The sequence below is a fragment of the Callospermophilus lateralis genome, chromosome 4 (genome assembly GCF_048772815.1).
Source record: "Callospermophilus lateralis isolate mCalLat2 chromosome 4, mCalLat2.hap1, whole genome shotgun sequence".
Lineage (NCBI taxonomy): Eukaryota > Metazoa > Chordata > Mammalia > Rodentia > Sciuridae > Callospermophilus > Callospermophilus lateralis.
In genome coordinates this window covers 129,734,077-129,759,373 of record NC_135308.1, presented here as the reverse complement: position 1 = coordinate 129,759,373, position 25,297 = coordinate 129,734,077, and the positions used below count along the sequence as shown (strand labels likewise).

Here is a 25,297-nt window from a genome sequence, read left to right as displayed (position 1 = left end):
CTTTTTTAGTATGTGATTATGTCTCTGTTTATTTATCCAACAGTGACACCAAAGGTTTTTCTAGTCTCTAGCTTATAGTGAATTATAGGTAAGCAATTTTTGCATGTTTAAATTTAAAGAAATCAATAACTTCTTTTTGGATCACAATCCAATTTTTGCTTTCCTTTTACTTTTTATCTTTTATTCTCCTCCTTTTCTCTCTTCCTCTCTTTCTTCTGTCCATCTGTCCTACCTTCTTTTTTTTCTCCTACAGATTCAGATGGGTTTGTTGTTTTTTTTTTGTAATAATATAATTCCAAAAGCAAGGAGCAAACTCAGTTGAAGTAAGCAGCAGCAGCAGCAGCTGCTGCTGCTGCTGCTTCTTCTTCTTCTTCTTTTAACTTTTCAAGAGGAACGAAAGCATATGTTTACACAAAAAACTGCATATGAATTTTTATGGTAGTTTTATTTAGCCCAGAACTGAAAACACCTCAAGTGCCATTCAGCTGTTTCGTGTCAAGAGCAAAAATGTTCATCATTTTTGTTTAGCTTCATCTGTCTTTTAGTAATCATAGGAACCCTTCTAAAAAGGATTAGTTAGAAGATGGCTCTTGAGCACAGTTGCTTCGAAAATTTTCCTTCAAGGATGACCCCTATTTTTCAAGCTTGTGTTATCAAATCTCTCAAGCAGTTACTTCTGCCAAGAAGCTTTTGCTAATCTACTGTATGAGTTCTGTGACATTTTTTATTTACTTGGCTGTCTTTTTCACTAAAGTAGAAGTTCCTTGATTTTGTCTTTGCACCATTAGTACCCATCACAGTATCAAGACTATTTATTATTAGACATTCAGGAACTATTTAATGGTAGAAGGATTTTCTTCATAGTGACCTCTTTGAAAGACTTTCATCTTAAGACTTTCATAGAATTGAACATTTAGAAATTGGTCTCCTTGATTGGGCACAAAGATAGCTAGATGAGTAGTTAAGATTTTAATAGGTTATAATTATATTCTATATATAATTATAAATAATGTTATATACTGTAAGGTATATAACAGATTGCTGTGTTGATTTGGTAGATCTGGGGTAAATATTCTCTTTTCCTTAAAATTCAGTGTATATGCATCCCTAAGCCATGCATTTAAATTAAAGAGAATTATCATTCCAGATGGTGTGAAAATATTCCTTGGAAAATATTTTAAAATCTTTATTCTAAATAAAAGTAAAAAAGACAGCTGAGTAAACAAAACTATCTCAGAACTAATACAATAGATGGCTCTAGACTAGCAAAAGCTTCTTGGCAGAAGTAACTGCTTGAGATATTTGAATCACATGAGCTAGAAAAATAGGGGCCATCCTTGAAGGAAAATTTTAGAGACCTTATTCTCTATCTAGAAAGATAAATTGATGGATATCAAGCTTAAAGCTATTAAAGGTATGGGTTTTTTGTTTTGTTTTGTTTTGGGGGGGATATTAGGGGTTGAACTCAGGGGCATTCAGCCACTGATCCACATCCCTACCCCTACTTTGTATTGAATTAGAGACATGGTCTCACTGAGTTACTTAGCACCTCACTTTTGTTGAGGCTGGGTTTGGCTGCTTCAGCCTCTCAAGCCATCTGTGCCACCATACCCAGATAAAGGTATAGTTTTAAGAAGCTTTGTTATTGATGATTCAAGTTTATTGCCATTTATTTAAAACACATGTTTGTGGAAATGTGTACATTTTATGTTTGTGTGTTTTTGATGTAAGCCCTAGGATCCCTCAGTGAACAAAGCAAATTCTTATGCAAATTTCAGTGTAGTTTATATTCTCTTTCTGTATGTTATGTGTGTGTGTAACTGTGACACAGTTGTAGCATAAACGGTATTAAATGATTTTAAGGATACTTTATATTTGAACTGCTGACTAAGATAAATTTAGAGGGTTGTTGCCAAACCTTGAGTACCTATATCCTTATTTCATGTATTTGCCTTTTGGATTTTTTTTTTTTTTTTGCCTTATTCAGAATAGGAACAGCAAAGGAACTTTATTAAAACATTTAATTAAACTGTCATTGGTCTAGCATGTCCAAAGAAAGCACTCAATTGTAAATATTATAGGAGGGAAATGGCTAACAATTTACACCTATAAGAAGTATATTGTTGGGCTGGGATTGTGGCTTAGCGGTAGAGTGCTTGCCTAGTGTGGGCGGGACCCCGGTTCGATCCTCAGCACCACATAAAAATAAAAGGCATTGTGTTGTTTCCATCTACACCTAAAAAATAAATATTAAAAAAAGAAATATATTGTTTAATAGAAGTACAGCAAATAAATAACCCCATACGTAAGGTGAAAAGTATAACACAATATTAGTTATATTGAAAAGTGGTGGGAGGATATAAACATAATCAAAAAGGCTAAAACAAAAAAAACTTACATTATCAAATGTTGATGAGGTTGTCGAGCTTTTAGAACTCTCTTTGTTGATGAAGATGTGAATTGGTACAATTACTCTGGGAAATTGATAGTGTCTTATAAGAGTCAACATACACCTGTCCAGAAATTCCACTCCTTTTGCTTCCCAAGAGAAAGAAAACAGGTTTTCAAAGGACTTGTACCAGAGTGTGCATAACAGCTTTATTCTTAATATTTGAAAATGAAACACCTTGGATATTCATTAGTAGGGTAGTGTAGTGGGCAAACTATTATGGCATTTCTACATAAACAAATCTTTCCCAAAATAAGGCTAAGTTCTAATATTCCATTTATACAAGTAGAATGGCCAAATCTTATTTATGGTGGGGAAAAAATCAGAACAGTGGTTGTCTTTGTGGAATATTGACTAGAATGGGATATGGAAATTCTACAATGATGGTATGTTTTAAATCTTACAGGGGTTTAGGTTGTGCAGGCTTATGCATGGTGAAACAAAACATTCCAGTGAATGGTGAGTTGGAAAGAATTGGAATGTAGTCGAGAATCAGGGATTCAATAATAAGGACAAGAGAAAGAAAAGTGTGTGAAAAGAGAGGATTAGACACATATTCTTACTTGTTGAATTTCACAGTTCTGTGGTCTTTCAGGTGAAACATTTGAAAGTAGTGGCATCATACTGATCATATAAACATGAAATTTAGGAGGCACTATTGAAACCTCTTTTTCCGTAGCTCTCCATCTCAAGAAAGTTTAATTCTCAAGATTTCATTGTGAACATAATGTAAAATATATGAATGTGACTAGCTAGCTAGATGGACAGAGGAATGGCTGTGTATTACAACTGAAAACTGCTTCTTAATTTCCATCACATTCGTTTGTATTTATACTGGTATAAGTGCCAAAAACATGATAATGCAAATAATTTCAGTCAGTATTAGAGAACACTGAATTTCTTTTTTCTATTTAGAAGGATTTTCTTATTTTACTCATATTTGAAAAATTTTGTTGACTATAAGTTTAGGGTATTTAGCATCGTTTATAAAGCCAGTGACAAATCTCCTTTTCTTTTACCTTTTTAATTCTAATTATGTACTATCCTTTCGTGTACTTTATGATCTTTCTGCTTTATTAAATATCCTCTATCTGATATGCTTCTCCTCTCCTCCCCTTTTTAATTATTTTAACCTTTACTCTTTAAAGATATAGATCTGAGGACTGGGGTTTGGGCTAGCATGTGTGGGGCACTGGCTTCTAGTCTCAGCACCGAATATAATTAAGGAATAAAATAGAGGTCTATTAACAACTAAAAAAGGTATTTTTTAAAAATTCTGTGCTTGAACACATTTAAAAAAAAAAAGATATAGACCTGGGTTTTTTTTTTTCTAGAAGTCTTGTTTCTTCTTAGATTGTTGCCTTTTTTCTGAGCTCCTACAAAAAAAAAAAAAGTTTGACACTAGCTGTATTAAAGATTATACTGTTTTATGCTTGGCTTTTTGTTCAAATAATTTTTCATGAGGATCTGTATCAGTTATGATGTGTCTTTCTATGCCTAGTGTATAGTACCTACCAAATGATAGATGTTCAATAATTGTTGAAAAGATCCAAACTTGTTGCAGTGCTTGTACAGAACATTAAAGCCAAAAACCTTTTTGGTCTTCTGAAAGATGTTTTCTGGAAGAAAAAGTTTATTACCATAAAATAGAACTTTGAAGTTTACCTGTATATCTTATTTATACATTATGTTCTCTTACTAACATGAAATAAGTGTATTTGATAGGATTGTTTCATTTTTATCAGACATAATTATTCCATTGAACTTTATGCATTACTGTTTTGTAAAAGAACTTCTTCTATATTCTTTTCCCCTTCTTCTAGAATACTTAAAAATTAAATCACAGGGTGATTTACTAAGTGTATTTTATTATTCTGAAATCATGCACATGTAAAGTTGTAAATAATACAAAAATTAACTGTTAGCTCAGGCTCTTTCCTCATTTTTTTAAGAGTTTTCACTGTTTTTTTTCTAGGAGTTCTGAAATTACCTGCGGGAGTTGCTTCATGTGGATTGCTCTTCTTATAACTTCCAAATAAGTAAAACAAAGTCAGTAATACATGTTAGTTTTCTTTTATTCAACAGTGATGAATTTTTATATTACTTGGTTAAATTTTGGTGGGGGGTGGGGAGGAGCTGGGGTGCCAAGGATTGAACTCATGGCATGATCACAAGTCACACCCCCAGCCCCCCCACCCTTTTTGTTTTTTAAAGACAGGTCTCACAGAGTTGTTTAGCACCTTGCTGTTGTTGAGGCTGGCTTTGAACTAGAGATACTCCTGGCTCAGCCTCCCAAGCTGCTGGGATTACAGGCATGTGCCACCATGCCTAGCCTCTTGGTTAAAATTTTGATACTACTTGGTTATAGGTCAGCCCTCTACATTTTACAGGGTGTAATTTCTCTAATTATCACTCCATACTGGAAATTTTATGACCTAAAATAACAAAAAAAAAGCACAAAACATACAACTGAAATAAAAGTTGCAGAATCCATACATTAAGCACAAGTACTTTTACTTTACTCAGAAGACCTCACCTAATTTCTATATATTATTATTTTAGGCTGCTGCTACTGTTGCTACTTTTATTGAGGGAGAGTATGGAGGATCAGACCCAAGGCCTTGTGAGTGCTAGGCAAGTGCTGTACCACTGAGCTATTTTCCTAGCCCTTAGACGCCATTAAAAAAAAAAAAAAAAAAAATTGGTAGAGTAAGAATGAAAGAAAGGGGACTGTCAGATAGTTTTAAGAGGTGATAGAAAGCAAGATAGAATGCAGAAAACATATTAAAAACAAACATAATTCCCAAGAAGTAAGTTAGGTATAATTTTAGCCTCGTAATCCCAGTGTTAACTATTGACTACAAGAACATTATTTTATAACATCAGAGTTAATCATTGATGCCTTAAAGATTTAATGGAAAAAAGTTAAAGTATATTTTTTTGTATTTGTGTAAAATGACAAAAGAATGCATACTAGACAAACTTTTTAAAAGGAAATTTCAATGATATATATGTATTCTGCGTTACCTATTTTGAACTATAAATTTGATGATTTGTTTTGCGGGAACATTTCTGGGATTGTTGATGAAAATCTTTTTGGTGAAATTAGGAAAAAATATGAATCCTCATGGTATTTTAGTACCTATGTTTATATTACTTTAAGGTTTTTAGAATTGATTCCCCCCCCCCCACCCTTCCTTCCCATTCATGGACATCCCAAAACCTTATATGGTCAAGACTTAGTTTTTAGACTTTCAATAAAATGTAAGGCATCATTCCAAAAAAAGAAAAAGAGGGGTGGGGGATGGTGACCCAAACCAGCAATTGAGCTTTTACTTTGTCTTCAGAGCTCGCTTGCACTCTCTCTTTAATTTTTTTTTTTTAGTTGTATATGGACACGCCACCATTATTTTATTTATTTATATGTTGTGCTGACGATTGAACCCAGTGCAAACACTCTACCACTGAGCTACAACCTCAGCCCTAGGGCTTTTCTTCTTGACTGCCTTCATTACCCCAGTAGCCAAATTATGAAGAACCCATGTGCCTTGTTAACGTGTTTTACTAATGGAAGGTATTCCTTTTGTGGCAATATTTTTATGCTAGAATGCTCATGTTATTAAAAAAAGTGCATCCTATTGATTATATCATTTGATTTTTTAAAAATGAAATGCAAAAGTTTTCTTTGTTATTCAGTATTGGGTTATATCTGCATATGGAACAAGTAGGAAATGTAAAAATTCATTGATGGTAGACTAGGGAAAGTGAAAGTGAAATTATTACTTTCTTGTAGTTTTTCTGCTATGAAATTGCTACTACCTACCTGTACAGAGGATATGGATGAGAAAGGTTTGAGTATTAAAAAGGAACAATGATGGGCTGGGGATATAGCTCAGTTGGTAGAGTGCTTGCTTCACATGCATACAGCCTCCCCCCTCCCCAAAAGGCAAAGGTGATAGCCAACATAGAAACTAGGATAATAACTTCTTTGTATTCTGGTATATTCTTATTCACTTCTAATCTTTTCCTCTTGATGAATATGATTTTTCTGTGGAATCATGAGAATCACTTAATTACATATTTAGCTCCAAGATCATTTAATATTTTGAAGAAAATTCTTAGTACCATTTTCACAATTTTCATTTAAGAAACAGGGATGACACATCCTTCCATTTAATGTAAGAAAATTCAAAAAGGCTTTATAACTTATCCATCATTCTGTTGTATGTCAGATGTGACACAAAAATAATTTCTCTGATCATGATTTATCTACGGGTGGCAAAGAATTGCCAACCTATTTCATATTCCTACTAATGAAGCCAAATCATACTTGTAGGTAGTAAGTTCCTTCCATGCAGCATTTGATTACTGATGTGTTCTAGATTACAGTGACAGTTTATGAGTAGATAATTAAAACAGTGTTTTAATTGTATTAGGACAGGTGTGTTCATGATGTTATAGAAAACAAGGGCATGAATTACTGAACCCTAGTTATATTTACATAGACTGGTGAAGAAATTAGAAGTATAATCCAAGGTGTAAAAGAATGCTAAAGTAAGGAGGAATCTGTAGAGTCTAGCAGTGCCTTCACCATTGCTTAGCACAGCCTAAAATGTGCATCCTTTGTCTTCCTACAGAAAAGTAATCAAGTCCTGAATGAACTACCTTAGTTAATTCTTAAGATCAGAAAGATTTGAAAGACTTTATCAGGTTTTTTTTTTTTTTTTTCTTGACAACTGGACTCAGCTACTTCCCCTCTTTAATCTGCTTTTTTAATGATGGAGCCTGCATTGTTCATTTTCCATTGCTGTAACAAAATACCTTAAGTTGGGTATTTTATAAAGAAAAGAGTTTATTTAGCTTACAGTTTTGAAAGCTGAAAATCTAAGATCAGGCATTGTCTTTATTTTGACCTCTAGGAAGGATCTTTTGGCGAATGACGCTGGGGAGGTTGTACATGGAAGAGTGAGAGATATAGCAAGATAAGAGGCCAGAGATAGCTAGGAGAGAGGCCAGTCTTGCTCTTTTAAAACAACTTTCACAAGAGAACTAACTATGGTTTCATGAGGACTGCCTTAATCTCTTCAAAGAGTATTGCCTTAATGATCCTTCTCATTAGGCTCCACCTCTTAAAGTTACTAACATCTCAGATGGCCACACTGGGAATTAAGCTTCCAACACAGGAAACACACTCAAAGCATAGCAGAATCTAAGGATATGCTTTTGTGGGATTTTCAGTATAGGTTTTAGTTTCATCTAACTACTTTTTGTCTCAGCAGAGTTCTGTAGCCTCTGTTTTCAGGTAGAGAAACTTGTGCCTGTCCGATTTTTCTAGATAGTGCTATGGGACTCTCCCAAAATACGAAAATCTTATATGTAATATACGAAATCAGTCATGTTAATTGCTGATTGTGTAGATTGTATGAACAAGAAGACTTTTTAGAAGTTTCTTGTTCTATGTAGTTAGTGGTACAAAGTTTTTTCTCAAAAGTTGAAAAATAGCGTTACACTATGACATTATTGATTTGTTTTTGGTTTTTTTCTTTTTAATTGGTTGCTCAAAACATTACAATGATCTTGACATATTATTGATTTATTGTTGAATGTTTATATCTGAGAGACTTACAATTGACAGTGTGGTGTTATGCTTATTTACAATATGATAAATATATACACACACACACACACACACACACACATACAGAGTGTTGTTTTGCAATGTATTTATGTATATGCTGTGTCTGTTTAATGGAGTTTTATTACAGGCAAGGTTTGACTTTCACCATTGAGTTAGACACTGTGCTTGATGCCAAAGAGTATTAATTATTCTCAGTGAATATTAGTTACCTATTAACTATCATTTGTTAGGGAAAATCATTTCAGAATCTTTGTAGAAATTCTTTTGATACATTTTTGTTACAAAGGATACAGATTACATATCAAAAGTGTTAAATTTAGTTTGCTTTAATTTGACAAAAGAAAACTGAAGGCTGAAATAGTGATTAAATTTTAGATAATTACTATTTCAAAACTTAAGAGTAGTTCTTTAAAATTCATTTAAGATTCAGAAAACAGGCTTTGAAAACATTGCAATAAGGTAATTTTTAATTGTTTCAATTTTAGATGCATTCAACTGTCTGCTTATTAGAGATTAGAAAGTCAACAGTGATCTGATTTTTGTTAGCCATGTTAGCATTTCTGCCTTATTAGGGTTTATACTATAGCATTGTTTTTTATTATGAATATCTTGATCTGCTTGAATTTTAAATTTTATTTCATTCTTTTAATTGGATAGATTTTATTGTTAAGTATTATCTTTGGTCTCTCATTCAAAATAAGTAATTAAGTTAGTATCAAGATATAGGATATTTCCTTTGGTTGATCAAGTCATATTTCTTCCCACATTGCTTTTTCTGTCTGGATTTTTGCTTTTGTGGTCTGAATGTTTATCCATGAATGGGATTAATGCTCTTCTGTTAGCCAAGAAGCAGTCCTTCCCCAGATACTGGATGTACCTCTGCCTTCATCTTGGATTTCCCAGATTCCAGAAGTAATGAGATAAAAACAATTCTTTATAAGCCATAAACAGGTTTTTATTAAAGAAACCCAAACAGACTGACACATGCTTCTGCTGCTTCTTCTTCTGCTGCTGCTGCTGCTGCTTCTTTTCATTTCAATTCATTTCTTTCTCTTTTTTTTTTTTCTTTCTCTAATATGGGAACATATTTGTTGAGTTAACCTAAACTACAGAGGACTGATTTATATTCAAGGATTAGCAAGTGAGGTTTTGGCTCATCACAGAATTGTACAAATAGGATAGAAACAAAGAATATAAACAAATGAAAATACAGAGAAAGAAAAATAAAATACAGAGGTGTGGGTATATATAGTTCTCTGATGTCTCCATGGTTCTTTATGTATTGTTGGTGGTCATTGTGTCTCAGTTGGACTGAGAAACCTATCAGGAAGGAGAAGCTCAGAAACTGGATTTGTCATCTTTTGTATCTTAAGGCTGGTTGCAAAAGAAGAAAGAGAAGAGAATTTTCGCCTCTTTTACATATTGCCAGATAGGCATCACCATTCTGGGACATTCCTTCTTGCTTTATTTGAGCCTACAGTTGGTGTGGACATGTCCCATCACAATTGCTATACTATGTATCCTTTTATGCATATTTGTGATACATGCACAAATATGTATGTAAACATATATAAATTGTTTTAGTTTTATTTTCAACACATTGGTTAGAGATTTATTTGTTTGTTTGTTTTGTGGTGCTAGGGATTGAACCTATGGCCTTATGCATGCTAGGCAAGCACTCTACCAACTGAGCTATATCTTCCCAAACTCTGGTTAGAGATTTTACTTACGTTTCACACTTGTTCTTTTCATTTAAAATATTCAGAATTTTAATTCATATGTAAATTCCTTGTATGTGGATGTTTAAACTAGTTCATATATATATATTTTTAACTTAAGGATATTTAAATTATTTTCGGTCTTACCCCTGTCAGCCTTCAGTGAATAATTTTGTACATGTCATTTTGCACATGTTTTGAGTTTATCTACAGAATAAATTTCTAGAATGAAACTGTAACATCAAAGGATACATGCATTTGAAGTTTCAATAGATAGGCCCAAATTGTTTTGGGATATTATTTTTCTTTGTGCTGCAATTGCTGTCTAGTTGTATAGGCTATTGGTTGGGGACAGATGCAGAAATAAGACTGTTGGTTTAAAATCCTAGTCTTGTCAGTTATCAGCTGTTAAATGATGTAATACAAATAAAGCACCTGGAACAATTCCCTAGCACACATGGTAAGTGCTATAGAAGGGTTAGTGTTTATTTGGGAGAATAGTTCTGTGAAGTCTGGCAATATACAATCTACCATTTTTACTAGGAAGTACTTAACTCTTTAAAATTCTCTTTTCCATTTGTTTACCCTTTCTTAGATACTCATTGCTCTGTGGATTCTAATGTAGGCTTTATCTGCTCATCTTTTTTACCTAATTAAGTTTTGGGTATTCTGCAGACAGGACTACATGATCAAAGCTACTAAAAAACATTTATTGAAATAGCACTGCTAGATATTATATTAAACCCTTAGTTTCCATAGGATGGCACTTGTTCTTTTTCTTTCCCACCTTATCCCTTAAAGGCTGCTTCTCAATCTCCTTTGTTTACCCTTTCTTAGATAACTCATTGCTCTGTGGATTCTCATGTAGGCTTTTCTGATCACGTTTAAAATATGCTGTTTGTACCTTATCGTCTATTCCTCTAAATCAGTTATCATGGGTATCTGTAGTTCTCAGTCTAGTGTGTTTTACATATTAGATGGGGAACTCTTAATTCCTGGGTACCATTCTCATTTTTATTTGCTCCTTCCCCTCCCCCCCTCAAATATAAGTTAATTACTTTAGCTAAGACCATAGCATTTACCATAGTTATTTTTATTATTATGTATTTTGTTATGTTTCTTGCTTGCTGAACTGTAAGCTTTATGAATGCAGAAATTTGGTTTATGTCCTTCACTATATTTTCAGCAGTCAACAGTGTATAGTAGGCACTCAGTAAGTATTTGTTGAATTAAAAGAGAATCTGCTCTTTAATGGCCACCTATTTTGCTGAGCATTAAAGAAATTCATTTAGGTCTGTTTAGCATGTATTCTTCCAGACTTTATTTGGCATATCAGTAATAACAATTATATCATTATGTGTATTTTTTGTAATCTGATTTTTTCATTTATTTGAATAAAATAGAAGGTAGACACTTTTATTTCTTCCCCTAAACCAAACTTGTTTCCTCATTTATGTATCCATTGATTAACTCTCTCTAGCTGAGTTTATGAATGTGTATGATAAAAGATAGGAAAACTGCCCTCCTTTCCTACTTTTGTCTCCAGAGCTCAGACAGTAATGGGACCTGGCATGAAGGTTTTTTTCCCTCTCCAAATAGTTTTCTTTGGCTCACTTTTATTCACCATACAGACTCTTATGTTATTTTGCATGAATTGAATAGTAGTTTTCTGCTTTATCTGCTCATCTTTTTTACCTAATTTTTGGGTATTCTCCAGACAGGACTGTATGATCAAAGCCACTAAAAAACATTTGTTGAAATAGCACTACTAGATGTTATGGAATGTATAAGGCAGTTTATGTTTTTAAGGAACTGTAGTCTAGTTGGGAGTAAAGACTGGAAACACATGAAAAAGCAATAAAGACTGCATACATAATCCAGTACTTAACAGTTTTATGTGTACATATACACACTGGGTCATAAATGCCTTTCATTAAAGAGAAGTTCGTATTTTATTTTGATTGACTCCATGTGTATTTATCATGTATTTTTCTATATGCCATGCACCATACAATAAAGGAAACAATGAGAATATGCCCTCTAGTGCTGACTTTGTATCTACCAAAATGGATGGCTTTATGTATTGTATGTAGTACACAGTTAATAAGAATTGTTCATGTTGAGCTTATTATGTTCAATTTGTTTTATATCTAAGAATTTTAAACTCTGTAAAAATGCTATTCTGTTACTAAGTTAGTCCGTAAAAGAAAGTATTAATATCCAAAAACTAGGTTCAACTTACTACTTCATGGATCTTTATCAGTGTGTAGCAACTATATAACAAGAATAGATAAAGGGCATATTTTAATCTTTGAATACTTATGGTTTCCAATTTTTGGGTGTTTTCAGATATTTAAGTGTTGAGTCAGGGCTGGGGATGTGGCTCAAGCGGTAGCGCGCTTGCCTGGCATGCGTGTGGCCCGGGTTCGATCCTCAGCACCACATAGACAAAGATGTTGTGTCCGCCAAATACTAAAAAATAAATATTAAAATTCTCTCTCCCCATCTCTTCTCTCTCACTCTTTCTTTAAAAAAAAAAAAAAAGTGTTGAGTGAATGTTTGAATAATACTTAAATTACCTTTCTCATAAAAAATGTCATTCTTAAGTTTCAGTCTCAAGAAATGTTTTTGTCATTTTTTTTGTTGCCTATATGTGCCATCTCTAGTTCATTTAATAGAAAAATGTATATATGTGTATATAATACTGTGTGTGTGTGTGTGTGTGTTGGGCACTGTCAGTCTTTTTATGCAAGATTAAGTTGTATATTTTTTATTATTTAGTGGTGGAGTACTCCTTGTAGTTCTTCATTGTCTTTCTTGTATACACTGCACTCATAATTCCTACTTTGAAATGACCGACTTCCGTTTTCTTTAAAATAGAACAAAACCATTGCTTGGACACAAACATACTCACTGATGTTTATGTCACATAGAAATTTAGGGGCATGGACTATTTCCTAATATATTCTTAAATTTTTACTCTTACCAATTGAGCTTTTCCATACTTACAGTCATAAAGAATTGGTTCTGTGAAGCAGAAATTGATCCAAAGAGCTTATGTGTTCAAATTATTTGTTTTTTACTTATCACTAATTAAGTTACAAATGATTAGGCACAAGCATTTCAATTATTGACTATTTTTACAAGTTTGCTCTAAATTGTTATAATTATAAATCTTTTCTATTCCTTTATTCTTGTTGCATTACTTATAGTTTGTATGAGTGAGCCTGTAGAAGTTTGTTTGAAGGAGGTTTGGAATCCCTAAGATTTTCTTAGTGCATCTTTTATGACTTAATCATCCTCTCAGAAATCACTGATGGGTGAACTTTTACCAAAAGTGGTGCTAAAAGGAATATTTGATAGTTCTCTACCATTTAGCTTTGTTTTATAACTTATAGGGGGATGAAAATATACTCTTTTTAATATTTATTTTTTAGGTGTAGACGGACACAACACAATGCCTTTATGTGGTTCTGAGGATCAAACCCAGGTCCTACCCATGCTAGGCGAGCACTCTACCGCTAAGCCACAATCCCAGCCCTGGATATATATTCTTGGAGAAGAATATAAAATGGAAAAAATAATTTAGTGAGGAAGACCTAACACATTGATTATGTATTTATGTAAACATAATAGCATTTAATTATTATTGATAGGTACTACTGCATATGCTGTGTATGTTAATTCATACACCTCTCACAGTAAACTATTGAGGTGGTAGGTGCTATTATTATCCTTATTTTTCAGAGGAAGTTATAGCACCTAGTATAAGCAGTTTACCAAGGACACCCAGCCATAAAGTGGCAGAACTGAATTAATCCCAGAAATCTGGCTCTAGAGTCTGTACTTTAAACAAAAACACTTTCATGAGAAGGAATATAATAGTATTATAATTTATTTCAAATGCTATTAGTTTTGATTGTGAATTTTACTCAGTTAAATTGTATAGTTGCCAAACACATTTGTTTTGATCTGTTTTAGGAGTGAAATTTAATTTTTAAAGCTGCACAGCTTCCATCCAAAATCTGTCATTAGGCGATGTACTCTCTGTTGAGCATTGTGTAACTCCCTCCTTTCAATTCTTTGTTATCTGACTTTCCAATTTTTTTCTTATGGACATGTGAAACAAAAAACAGAAGTTTTTTGTACTTGAACCAGTTTATTCAGTTAGTTTACAGCTCAGGTTCATAATGCTGCCCTAGAGTTAAAGGATGAAAATGTCTTCGTGTAGCCATTTATCACTGATAATTGCTCTGGGTATGTATTTAGTAAAAACTTAAGATAAACCATGTCCAGTAAGATTTTAGAAGTCTATTTGATTCAGGTTTTTTTTTTTCCTTATATAGCTCAATAAACTGACCAAATTTAGTCAAATATTTTAAGTCAGCAAGTCATGTGTCTCTTAATGTGCTGCATGTGTTAGTTTTTTATTCTCTTAGCAACAACATTTTAGTTTTTTATTCTCTTAGCAACAACATTTTTATGGGCATGCCTTGCCAGTTTCTTGTGTATACTTTAGAAATGCTCAGGAGAACAGTTTGAACAATTTACACAATGAATTTGAGATTTATATATAATGTATGTTCATAACATTGCTTTTAGCATTTAATTTATACTAGCACATTTCAAAAAATAATAATACATTAATAAACACAATTTTAAAATAGCAGATTTAACATTAACTGCTTTAAGCATAGTGGTGACATGATAATGTTGGTATTTCAGAATGATCACTAGAAGCAATATGAATAGGGGAGAGTCCAATATGAAAGATTATGAAGGGCGAGGTACAGGAAGAAGCCATTCACGGAGATAAATACCGCAGATTGCAGGCACAGAATCTTGTGGGCTTTGAGGGGTTTGTTTTGTTTTATTTTGTTTTGTTGTTTTTTTAAAAAACAGTATATTGAGTCAAACTTTTAACTTATTGAGTTAAATGTATAAATACTTGAAGTCAAAATTAGCATTTCATTTATTAGAAGGTAATTTTTTCTTTATGATAATTTTTTTTTCCCAAGAAGCCAGGGCATTGCCTTCTTCAACAGAGAAACTTTAATCATTTTTTCTTGAAAGTTTTTATGTTCATGCCAAAGGATTACACATAAGATGGGAAATAAGACTTTTCTCTGATCTTATACTTTCATTGTCACCATATTCTGCTTTGCATCTCGGGCTTAGAAGTCTCTTTTAAGAAAATATTCCCTGACTGACACTATTTCTCCTTAGTTCTCTTTTTTCTGAATTCATCAGTATATGTCTCTATACTTCCACATATTTTCCTTTCAGTATAATCATCTGTTTGTGTATTTGTGTCCTTATACTAATGCTTTGAACTTTATCTCTTTCTTAGATGAATAAAATGTCACAAATTGTTTTCTAAGCAGAATATAGTGATCATAATTTAACCTTAAGGTTTTTTTTTAGTTTTCATAACCACTTCTCTACATTCTCTCCTTGAGTGATTTCAAGTCCCATTTTTTAAAAATTATTGCCTCAGTGCAGAAATTCCCAACTTGATATTTTTTATCCCACATTAATTTCCAAAGCTCCAAGTCTGCATGGTTATAGTTATACAGACACATAAATGTAGCATATCCAAAACTAATAAAATCATCTTTCTTTCCCCAGTCTGTACCTGGAATCTGTGGTACCAGTGTTATTACATTACCCTTCTACTTAAAAACGCTGTATTTTCAAACATTTTCTTGAAATTCTAAAATTTTTTTTCCTACTTCCCCTTGCTGCTGAATTGAGCCACTCTTACTTATGGAGCATAGCATTCGTTTCATAAAGAATCATTTCTTGTTTGCTTGATTTTTTCTTTTATTTTTTAAAATATTTATCTTTTAATTGTAGTTGAACACAATACCTTTATTTTATTTATTTATTTTTTTATGTGGTGCTGAGGATCAGACCCAAGATGTCGCATGTGCCAGGCAAGTGCTTTACCACTGAGCCACAACTCAGCCCTATTCTTTTATTTTTAAAACAATAATCTTATTTGTATCACATTTTTTAAATAGTTTTATATTTTTGTATTTAGAAAAATCAAGGTACTTTTTTGACACTTAGAATTCAAAGAAGAAAAAAGAATAAGATTTAATAAGTATCTTTTTCTCAAGGAAAATTAATGATTATGCTTATAAATAGCTCTAATATTTTATCACTGATTCACTAGCTCATGTCAATGCCATATTATAAGCTACTTCCTAATATAATAGTATTTTTATGTTCTTTTTGTTGTTATTATATATCTGTGACATCTTTCTTCTTTTAACCACTGATCCATGAAAAACATAAAGTTCTTTTTTCAAGCAGTACATTTTAAAAGTTGAGCTAAATGTTATTTATATACTCATTTATTATCTTCTATGTGTGAATATGTTCAGGGCATTTGGGGACCCTGCCTTCAGATTGTTTATAACTTGTTACAGAAGGAAGAATCATGGATACATAGGCATTTCAATATAATAGGGAATTTTAGTGATATATAACACACCACTGTCTTCCTTTTACTTAAATGATAGACACCAAAGCCTAGGATGATTATTTGTCCACAGCCACAAAATTTTTGGCAGAATCAGAACAAAAGAACCAGAACTCATTCTTTGCTTTTCCATTTTAGGTGGATGATACTTTTCTTGGCATAAACTTTGTCATTTTCTTGCTTAGGGAAATGTTACTAAAAGCATTTCTTATGCTTCAGTGGTAAAGCAAAATTGATTTTATTTATAGAACAGATACTTATTAAATGGCTGGAATATGTGATATCCTCTTGTAGAGACTGCAAATGAATGTATGTTGATGAACTGGGAACATTTGTGGGAAAGTGGGGTGTTAAATCTGGAAAGAACTTACTTACTGAGACAAGTGTTAGAATGTTGACTCTCTACCTCTTGCCTGTATGACTTTCTTCAAGCTGCTAAATCCCTTTGAATTTTTGTTTTGTGTTCACTCATTGTGTTCCTACCACATGCCGAGCACTGTATAGGTACTGGGGATACAGCAGAATTCCTGTTCTCATCAAACAATCATAGTAGAGTACGGTAAATAGATGATAAACAGACGAATAAGAAAAAATATATAGTATCTTTTTCCTTTCCCCCTCTTTGTGATGCTGGGGATTGAACCTAGGGCCTTGTGCATGTGAGGCAAGCACTGTACCAACCGAAGTTAGCCAATCCCAAAAATACAAATTCCAAATGTTTTCTCTGATATAAGGAAGCTGATTCATAGTGGAGTAGGGAGGGGGAGCATGAGAGGAATAGACGAATTTTAGATAGGGAAGAGAGCTGGGGAAGAGGCGCAGGGGGTTAGCAAGGATGGTGGAATGTGATGGACATCATTATCCAAAGTACATGTGAATTGGTGTGACCACACTTTATATACAACAAAGAAATGAAAAATTGTGCTGTATGTGTGCAATAAGAATTGTAATGCATTCTGCTGTCATTTATTTTTTTTAAAAAATAATTTTTTTTAAAGTAAGAACATTAAAAAAAAGAGAAAATATATATAGTATATTGTGGTAATAAATGGTATGGAGAAAAATAAAGCATGTATTCAGGGTGCAAAATGAATGGGGCAAGGGATTGTAATTTTTAATATGATGGCCAAGAAAGGCCTTACCAAAAAGCTGACATTTAAACAGAGATTTCATTTGCAAAATGAGGATACAGATTGAACACATTTATTTGCTATAGCATTGGTTCATTGTTTCTGATGAGCTATCCCAAACTGCTTTTTCTAGATTGAAATAATCCTAAAGAAGTTCTTTTGTGTTTTATCCATCAATTATACTGTTTCTGCCATTATTGCCTTTTTGTTACCGTATAATATGTTTTTGTCTCCAGAAAATAGGTTCTTTTCCTGAATATAAACAGAGAATTTGGTGGTTAAAAATTGACTACAAGTTGAAGTCCCAGTTTGAAGCTTTTTTAAAAAGGGATAGTAGATGAAGGTAATGCTCTGTGTAGAGCAAAATCTGAGAATCATTTTGTCATGACATACTCATCTTTATTATTTTCAGTAGCTACTTTAAAATGTCCTTGTGGATTCTTAATAAACTTGGTATTTGAAATACATTTAAATGAATAGCACACAAATTTTCCCACAGAGATCTATTGGCAGTAAATGTATTAAAGACAGTATAATTCATACATCTACTAATAAATTATATTAGAGCCACTTAAAAGAATTTCAAGAGGATAGATATCAGCTGGTTATGTGTCAGTTATATTCTTTTTTTAATATTTATTTTTTAGTTGTAGTTGGACACAATATGTTTATTTTATTTATTTATATGTGGTACTGAGGATCAAACCCAGGGCCTCATGCTTACTAGGCGAGCGCTCTACTGCTGAGCCACAACCCCAGCCCCAGTTATATACTTAAGATAGATATGAAATAGAGATTGATTAGTTTATTTGCCCCATTTTACTCGGGGCGGGGGGAGCCATTTATTCTTCTGGACAAATGGTGACTTTGTATAAATTAGGAGAAAAAGAAGAGTTGATTCTTGAGTGAATTTAATCTCACTTTCCTAACCCCTTAAAAAATACCTTTTTTGCATGACATACTCCTCAGATTCTTAGGCACCGGTCCTAGTAATAATACATAGAGAATTTTATCTGCTTAAGGACCGTATTATAATGATTATAATTGGTGCCAGTACCAGGAAGCCTTCCAAGAAAGTAAATAGGCTCTTCCTATAAAAACAGCCTATCTTATAGGACATGTATGAAGTGCTTATAATACACACATAATGATACATCACAATATACATACATATCAATAAGTGATTCCATTTAGAAAGCTTTTAAAATAAAATATATTTTGGACTGGAAGGTGTAGCTCAGTAGAGTGCTTGCTTGGCATATATGTGAGTCCCTTGGTCTAATCCCTAGGATGGACAGATAAGGTGACATTTGTGCTAGGCCTTGAAGGATGGGAAGAATTTGTGTATGTTTTGTCTTGTGAAGCAGACAGTTCATGAGTGAAAATGAATGATTTCAAAGCTGAAAGGCATGGAGTATAACACAGAAGAGCAAAGAAGTCAAGTTGATTGGATGGAGTATACATAAATAAGAATAATTAGAACACATTTGAAAAATACATATTTAGAAATAACTTTCTGCATGCCAAGCTCTGTTCTAGGTTTATATCTCTGGTGATGAGCAAGATAAACAAGGTTCCTTTTCTGAGGAACTTACATTGTAGCAGAGATGGAAAACAAATATAAGTTAGGTAATTGTGGATATTGTTATTATTGAAAATGTGATAGTGAAATTATTTTTTAAAAAGTGTTCAGAATGTCCTTTATGAGGAAGAAACACCTACATTGATACTTGTGCAATGGAAAGAATCAGCATGCCTGTGTTTGGAGAAGTTGATTTCTGACAGAAAAAAAAAAAAGCAAGTACAAGGCCCTGAGATACCTGGTCAAGGAATAGAAAGGTGCCCACTATGGCTGGAGCCTAGTGATTTTTTTTCATCTCAGGACCTCTTATTACAATAATGAATCTTAAGTATTACTGAGGATCCCAATGAGTTTTTGTTTTTTGTAGGTTATATGTATTAATATTTAGAGTATTACAAATTAATGCTAAGGACTTAAAATATTTATTAATTCATTTAAAAATAACAATAATTTCTTATTTTACATCAGTAACATTTTAAAATTAAAATGGCTCATTCATCTTCTCTTGCACTTGAATTTCTCATTGGTAACAAATACATGCTGTTACATGTTGCATATTGATATCAGTTGCTTTTCTTGAAGTTACAGGTTCATTTTGTTCATATTCAAGAAAATATCTGTGAGAACAAAGGTAGACTCAGTTTCTCATTTAACTAAGAAAAATATTTTCTGCAAAAATGATTGTTCAGTTTGCAATTCATTGGTATAAATGCTTTTCCTCAAGAAAGTACTTTAATGCATACTTCCCATCTTTCCCATAGGATATTAAAAAGGTGTTCAAAGGTAAAGAGTTAATAAAATTTATAATTTTCACAACGTTGTTAAGGACATTCATAAGTAAAAAGAGCTTTAAAAAAACAGTGGATATGTAGTGGTCAATACAGTGACTATTAATAGAGGTGGTTGTTTCTCGTTGTTTTTTGCTAAGGCACATACAGTTTTATCAGTATGGCTTTTGTATCCTCCAGTGCACATCAACAAAGTTCTTTTGAAAATAGTTTTGGTCTTGTTCACTCCCTGAAAGGTTTTTGGGCCTCCCAACCAACAGCAGATCATATTTTGGGAACCACTGCTATGAAGAGTATTATTGATAATTATAATATTTTGATTGTTTTCATTTAGTATGTTTTTTTTTTTTTTCCTAATTGGGTTACCATAGAGAGAGTGGTCACATACAGTAGTATTATATGTGTGTCTAAGCAAGGACTTTTATAGTTTAGTTGGTATCATTGTCTTATTGGCCATATAATAAGATAGCTTCAAACTAATATACAGAAAGTATTTATATCATAAAATTTACAAAGGGAACTTTATTTTATTGATCTTTTATTTGGAGTGTTGATTCACATTTTTTTCCAGTCATGCTTTCTGTTTTGTTTTTAGGCCTGCATTGATGACAATGTTGATATGGTGAAGTTTCTGGTAGAAAATGGAGCAAATATCAATCAACCTGATAATGAAGGCTGGATACCACTACATGCAGCTGCTTCCTGTGGATATCTTGATATTGCAGAGTAAGCCAGTTCTGTGTTTTAGTTTTATCCTAATAGTATTTTTAAAATGTGAAATTTTTAGAAATCATTGATTAATGAGTAAACCTTTACATCAACTTAATTCATGAAAATTATTATTCCCAGGAAAAAAAATAAGTAGTTCTTGGGAATCCAAATGTGGAATTTCTCAGTGTCAGATGTTCTTGTCTCCCCACTGGCTATCCCTTTGGTATTTTGTATTAATATCAATAATTGTACACATTCTCTATCCACATCTTTTCTTTTGCATATAGCTATATATTGTCAAATGATTGGATTTTAACATATTAGTAGTCCTAGTCCATGTCTATATAATCATTTGTTAGGAGAAATTAATAATAATTCCCAATTGGCCTATTCTGCTATAGGAATAATGTGATACTGGTTCTCCAGTTCGTCAACTTGCTTAGTTTTTCTTAAGATTATTTTCCAAAAAGTATGTTTTTTAGAACATTTAATGAGAAATAGTCATTGTATTCTCAACTACCTTTAACATGTTGATACTTCCAAGAAAATCTTAATTCTTTCAAACATTGAGCATGGAAGAATAGGTATCTTGAAATTTTTTTTATTATGTTATTTTTTCTTGCTACTATGTATTTATACCATAAACAGTTTTGTTGTCCCTTTTTTCATGTCAAAGCTTATCAACAAATAGATAAATTGGAGTTCTGTATAGTAGTCCCTGCTTATCCCTAAGAAATACTATTCCAACATCCCCCAGTGGATTCCTAAAACCACAGATAACACCAAACCTTATATATATCATGTTTTTTTCCCTACACATACATTTATGATGAAGTTTAATTTATGCTAGTCATAACAACAATAACTAATAATAAAAATAGAATAGTTATAATAATACTATAATAAAAATTATGTGAATATGGTCTTTCTTGGAAGAGTCAAGACAAATATTAACATTTTCAGACCATGGTTGAATGCAGGTAACTAAAACTGTGGGAAGTAAAATTACAGATAGCAGGGGATTATTATAAATCTATTTTAGTAAGACTATGTAGTTTTATGTATTACAGATTTCAACCCTCCCCCCATATGAATGTTGGAGATAGGATGCATTTGTTTCAAGGGAAAACAGTATACAGCGAAATGAAAAGAACACTAGTCTGAGTTCATTCCTGACTTTGCCACTCCCTACAATACATCTTTTTGTAATTTGTTTCTTCTTTCTAAGCCTTGATTTTGTCTGTTATAAACTAAGAAAGTCTTTTTGCCATTGCAAAACATTGGTTGTTCAAAATTACAATCATGGTCCCAAGTTCTTTACTCTCCTGTATGTATTTTTCATGCTCACCACAAAACTTAAATCTCTTCTTCATAGAAAAATAATAGATAATTGAGCCATTTATCTTCTACTAAACTCAAAATTTAGGTACTTAGGCTTAAGTAAGTTGATACGGATTATAAATGCTTCTTCAACCACTATGGAGGAATGTGACCTTGGCAGATTGTTTAACTTTTCTAAGCTACAGTTTTTTTCTCTATAAAATGGAATTAATATCTCCTGGGATTGTTTTGAAATTTATCTGAGGTAATCCAGCAAATATAATATCTGTCACATAGGAAAATACTATGTGTTATCTCTGGGAAAAGAAAATTCACCCTCTTTCTTCAGATGTTTAATCCTTGTGTTTCCTTTTTAAATTCATGTTTCTGAGTTTGAGAAGGTCATAATAATTGCCCTAAGTGATTTCCTTGCTAGACCTATCAGATCAGTTGGTATGCTCTTAGTTGCAAGTAAAAGAATACCCAATTTTAGGTGACCTGAAGAGTAAGAACATTTGTTGTATAGGATCATGCATTTAGAGGATGGGCTTTTAAGTTTATTAAACTCTTCAGTGATGTCAGTGAGGGCTTAAGGTTTTCCTGGGTGGTTTTTTTTTTCCCCCTTAATTTACCGGATAGGGACTTAGCCTTGTTTCCTGTTGGTCACAGGATGATTGGTACAATTCACTTTTAAACATCCATGTCCAGAGAAAAATTAAAAATGAATCAGGGCAGAATAGAAAACATCTTCTCCATATTTTGTGTTTATCAAGGAAGGAAACCTTTCCCAGACAGCCCACTGATACTGCCTACTTCCCCTTAGGGGACATCACTGGGCCCAATCATTTGCCTGTGACCTAGCCAGTAAAAGCAAATACCTGAATGTCAAAAAACATGAGAATGAGGAAGAATAAGCAGTTTGTTGCAGCTTCTTTTCAGTAGGGTAAATATTAATTTTTTGAAGGACAGAATATGAGAGTGTGTGCTTCAGAACTTGTGCAAACAAAAATGACATGTTTTGGTCAAGGGTGACTAGAATTCAACTACCTTTCCATAAGCAGTTTTAGTTTATGGTCATGGTGTAACTGAAGTGTTCTGAGTCCATAGTTTCTTTGAATCATATTAAACTTAGAAGAATGATCCATTTTCCTTTTTGTTGTCTCTGCCATCTTTGTGTGTATGTGTGTGTGTGTGTGTGTGTGTGTGTGTGTGTGTGTGTGTTTAAATAATGACTTTTTTAAAAAATAAAAGACAGTTTAACTCTAGTATATGTTAGGTTATTTGTTAAGACGATGGTAGTCCTTTCAAATGTTCCCTTATTTTTATCAGTATAGTCTCTGTCAGCAATTAATTCCACTATAATGAGAGGAGTTAAGGAAACCCCATTTTTCTTGGGCAAAGAAAAAATATGTCATAGTTAGGTAAAGATATTTCCCAGAGGAGCATTTATAGAGATGATAGAAGGCTGTATTAATAATGACATAAAGACAATAGTTATAAACCAGGTATGACCTACAAAAAGTAGGGAATGTGGTCACTTTGCTAAGTGAAATGTTAAGATTGGATGCAAATCCTGGTTCTGCCATTCACAAATTATGTGCTCTCTATGATTTAAGATTCTTTATAAAATGGAATGATCATCTCTAATATGACATTTATTTTCATTCTTCTTTACCACCTGCTTATGCACAAAATAGTACTAATTCATTCCTGTTGACCTGAGCAAGCCCTGATCAGTTTACTCTGAAAATCTGAAGGTGATTAGTATATTTTTTACTTCTATTGGAGATAATAGAACAAAAAAATTGACACTGTGTAATATTTATGGAAAAATATATATCTTAATTTAACGGTGAAAATATTATGTTTCCTATTCTAGTATCTGGTCTGTAGCCAAACAGAATACAAGTAAATAGAATACTTGTAGCTTCTCATATTCTAGCTCACTTACCTGTTCACCAAAATAATTATCATCAAGCCCTCCCTACTCCTTAAAAAAAAAAAAAAAAAAAGGTTAAAATATTAGGGAAAACTTAAAGTAGAGATTGTTGAATGAAAGACAAATAAATGAGGTTAGTTTAGGAAGTCTGATGTCTGATGTTATGCTCAGCATATGCATTGTTCTAACAAATGCTGTCTTGAGTTTTTTAAATATTTTTATTAGTTGTTGATGATTTTTTTTTCTTATTTGTATGTGGTGCTGAGAATCAAACCTAGGGGGTCACAAATACTAGGCAGGCTTTATACTGCTGAGCCATAACCCTAGCCCCGTGACTTGAATTTTTTATGCTTAGGATTATTTTTACTTTGGATTTACTTTAGAATTATTTTTATTTTGCTTAGAATTATTATTATGTTGTTTAACACATTTTTAAAATCATGCAGTTAGTAAATTGTTAAGCACCTATTCTCTGTCAAGTCAGAAATTGGAATGTATGCATTAATATAATTTTCCCCACTGCTTTGCTATGCTAAATCAGCAGTTTTATGGCCTGAATAGTGTGACCCAAAAACTGTCTTGAAACTGGAATCCCTCGCATCTTGGAATATGACTGTATTTGGAAGATGAGGACCTATAAAGAGAAAATTAAATTAAAATAAGGCTGTTAGAGTACTAACTGAATCTAATTAGTATTGTTATAAGAAGAAATTTGGGCACGGAGACACTAGGGTCCTTCATATAAAAGAAAAAAGACTATATGTGAGGAAACAGCTGAAAGGTAGCCATCTACCAGAAACCAGACTTACTGACACCTTAATCTCGGTCTTTTAGTCTTTAGAACTCTGATAAAATACATTTATATTGTTTTAAGTCACTAAGCCTATTATTATGGTAGCCCTAGCAAACAAGAATAGGCAATATAATATTCTCACTGTTACAGTATATTTTTCCATAAATATTACAGTATCAATGGTCATTGTCTATAATTTTTTTAGAAATAAAATTATATAGTATGACTTTAGACACATAGGTTGAGTATTCCTGATAAAAAAATTCCAAAATATAAAATGCTCCAAACCCCCAAATTTTTGAGTGCTAACATAGCAGTCAAAAACTTCTGAATGATTTTGGAGCCTTTTAGATTTGGGATTTTTGGACTAGAGATGCTCAGCTGGTAAGCGTCTACAGATATTCCAAAGTTAAAAATAAATCTCAAATCAGAAACACTTGTTAAAAAAAAAAAAAAAAATTTCTAGTTCCAGTCAATCCAGAAATCCAGATAAGGGCTACTAAACAGAAATGGCAAATGATTATGGAACCAAATAAAATATGTATACATTATTTTTTCCCCACGGTACTAGGGATTGAACCTAGGACACTCTACCACTGAAGTACATACCCAGTCCTTTTTATTTTTTATTTTGAGACAGGTTCTTGTTAAGTTACCCAGGTTGCTCTCCACTTGATCCTGCCTCAGTCTCCCAAGTCAGTGGGATTGTAGACATGCATCACTATGCCAGGCTATGTATATA

The 25,297-nt window shown here is 32.7% G+C and overlaps 1 protein-coding gene across 10 annotated transcripts in view; it reads left to right on the top strand.

Moving 5' to 3' along the window:
• Ppp1r12a (protein phosphatase 1 regulatory subunit 12A) overlaps positions 1 to 25,297 on the top strand; it is a 132,675-nt gene that overhangs the window by 23,147 nt on the left and 84,231 nt on the right. For all 10 annotated transcript variants that reach the window (XM_076854911.1, XM_076854907.1, XM_076854902.1 and 7 more), the window contains exon 2: positions 20,388 to 20,518. In XM_076854911.1, the coding sequence (XP_076711026.1) occupies positions 20,388 to 20,518 (131 nt within the window). The remainder of the gene's footprint in view (positions 1 to 20,387; positions 20,519 to 25,297) is intronic.